Source organism: Octodon degus, unplaced genomic scaffold, assembly GCF_000260255.1.
Source record: "Octodon degus isolate 3935 unplaced genomic scaffold, OctDeg1.0 scaffold00276, whole genome shotgun sequence".
Taxonomy (NCBI): Eukaryota; Metazoa; Chordata; class Mammalia; order Rodentia; family Octodontidae; genus Octodon; species Octodon degus.
In genome coordinates this window covers 1,535,437-1,535,978 of record NW_004524852.1, presented here as the reverse complement: position 1 = coordinate 1,535,978, position 542 = coordinate 1,535,437, and the positions used below count along the sequence as shown (strand labels likewise).

At 49.4% G+C, this 542-nt stretch overlaps 1 protein-coding gene across 1 annotated transcript in view; it reads left to right on the top strand.

The window, feature by feature from the left end:
- Positions 1-542, top strand: part of Haus4 (HAUS augmin like complex subunit 4) — a 4,879-nt gene that overhangs the window by 2,641 nt on the left and 1,696 nt on the right. Inside the window, exon 4 of the mRNA XM_023706965.1 lies at positions 450-540. Within this exon, the coding sequence (XP_023562733.1) occupies positions 450-540 (91 nt within the window). The remainder of the gene's footprint in view (positions 1-449; positions 541-542) is intronic.

The window sequence follows — 542 nt, the reverse complement described above, 5'->3', positions numbered from 1 at the left end:
TTAATTTTATTTATTTATTTATTTGTGTGTGTGTGTGTTTGTGTGTGTGTGTGTGTGTGCGTGTGTGTGGCCAGCTCAGCCCACCAGGGGGCAGGGCTGGCTGGCATGTGGTGCTGGGGGATTGAACCGTGGTCCCTGTGCTTTGCTAAGCTTGTCCTAAGTAGATGCTTTAGACCACTGAGCCATCTCTCCAGCCCCTACAGTCATTTTACTTAAAAAAAATTGTTTTCTTCTACAGTACTGGAGATTGAGCCCCAAGCCTTGAACGTGCTCAACAGCAGTCGGCCACCAAGTGTCCCATCCTTGTCAACTTGATAGGCTAACAATGAGCCTCCTTCGTGTTTCTCAATGCATTTTCTTGTCATTGTGTGTGTATCATCATGTACCCATGCGAGGTCTCCGGATCTGGCGGTCTGTGTCCGCCTCTCATTTGGCCTCTTTGGTTGTAGGACTTTGTGTGGATGCGAGCACGGCTCCAGCTGGAAGTGGAGGAGCAGCTCAAGAGGAAGTGTTTTGCTCTGCTTTGCTACCGTGACCCCAGT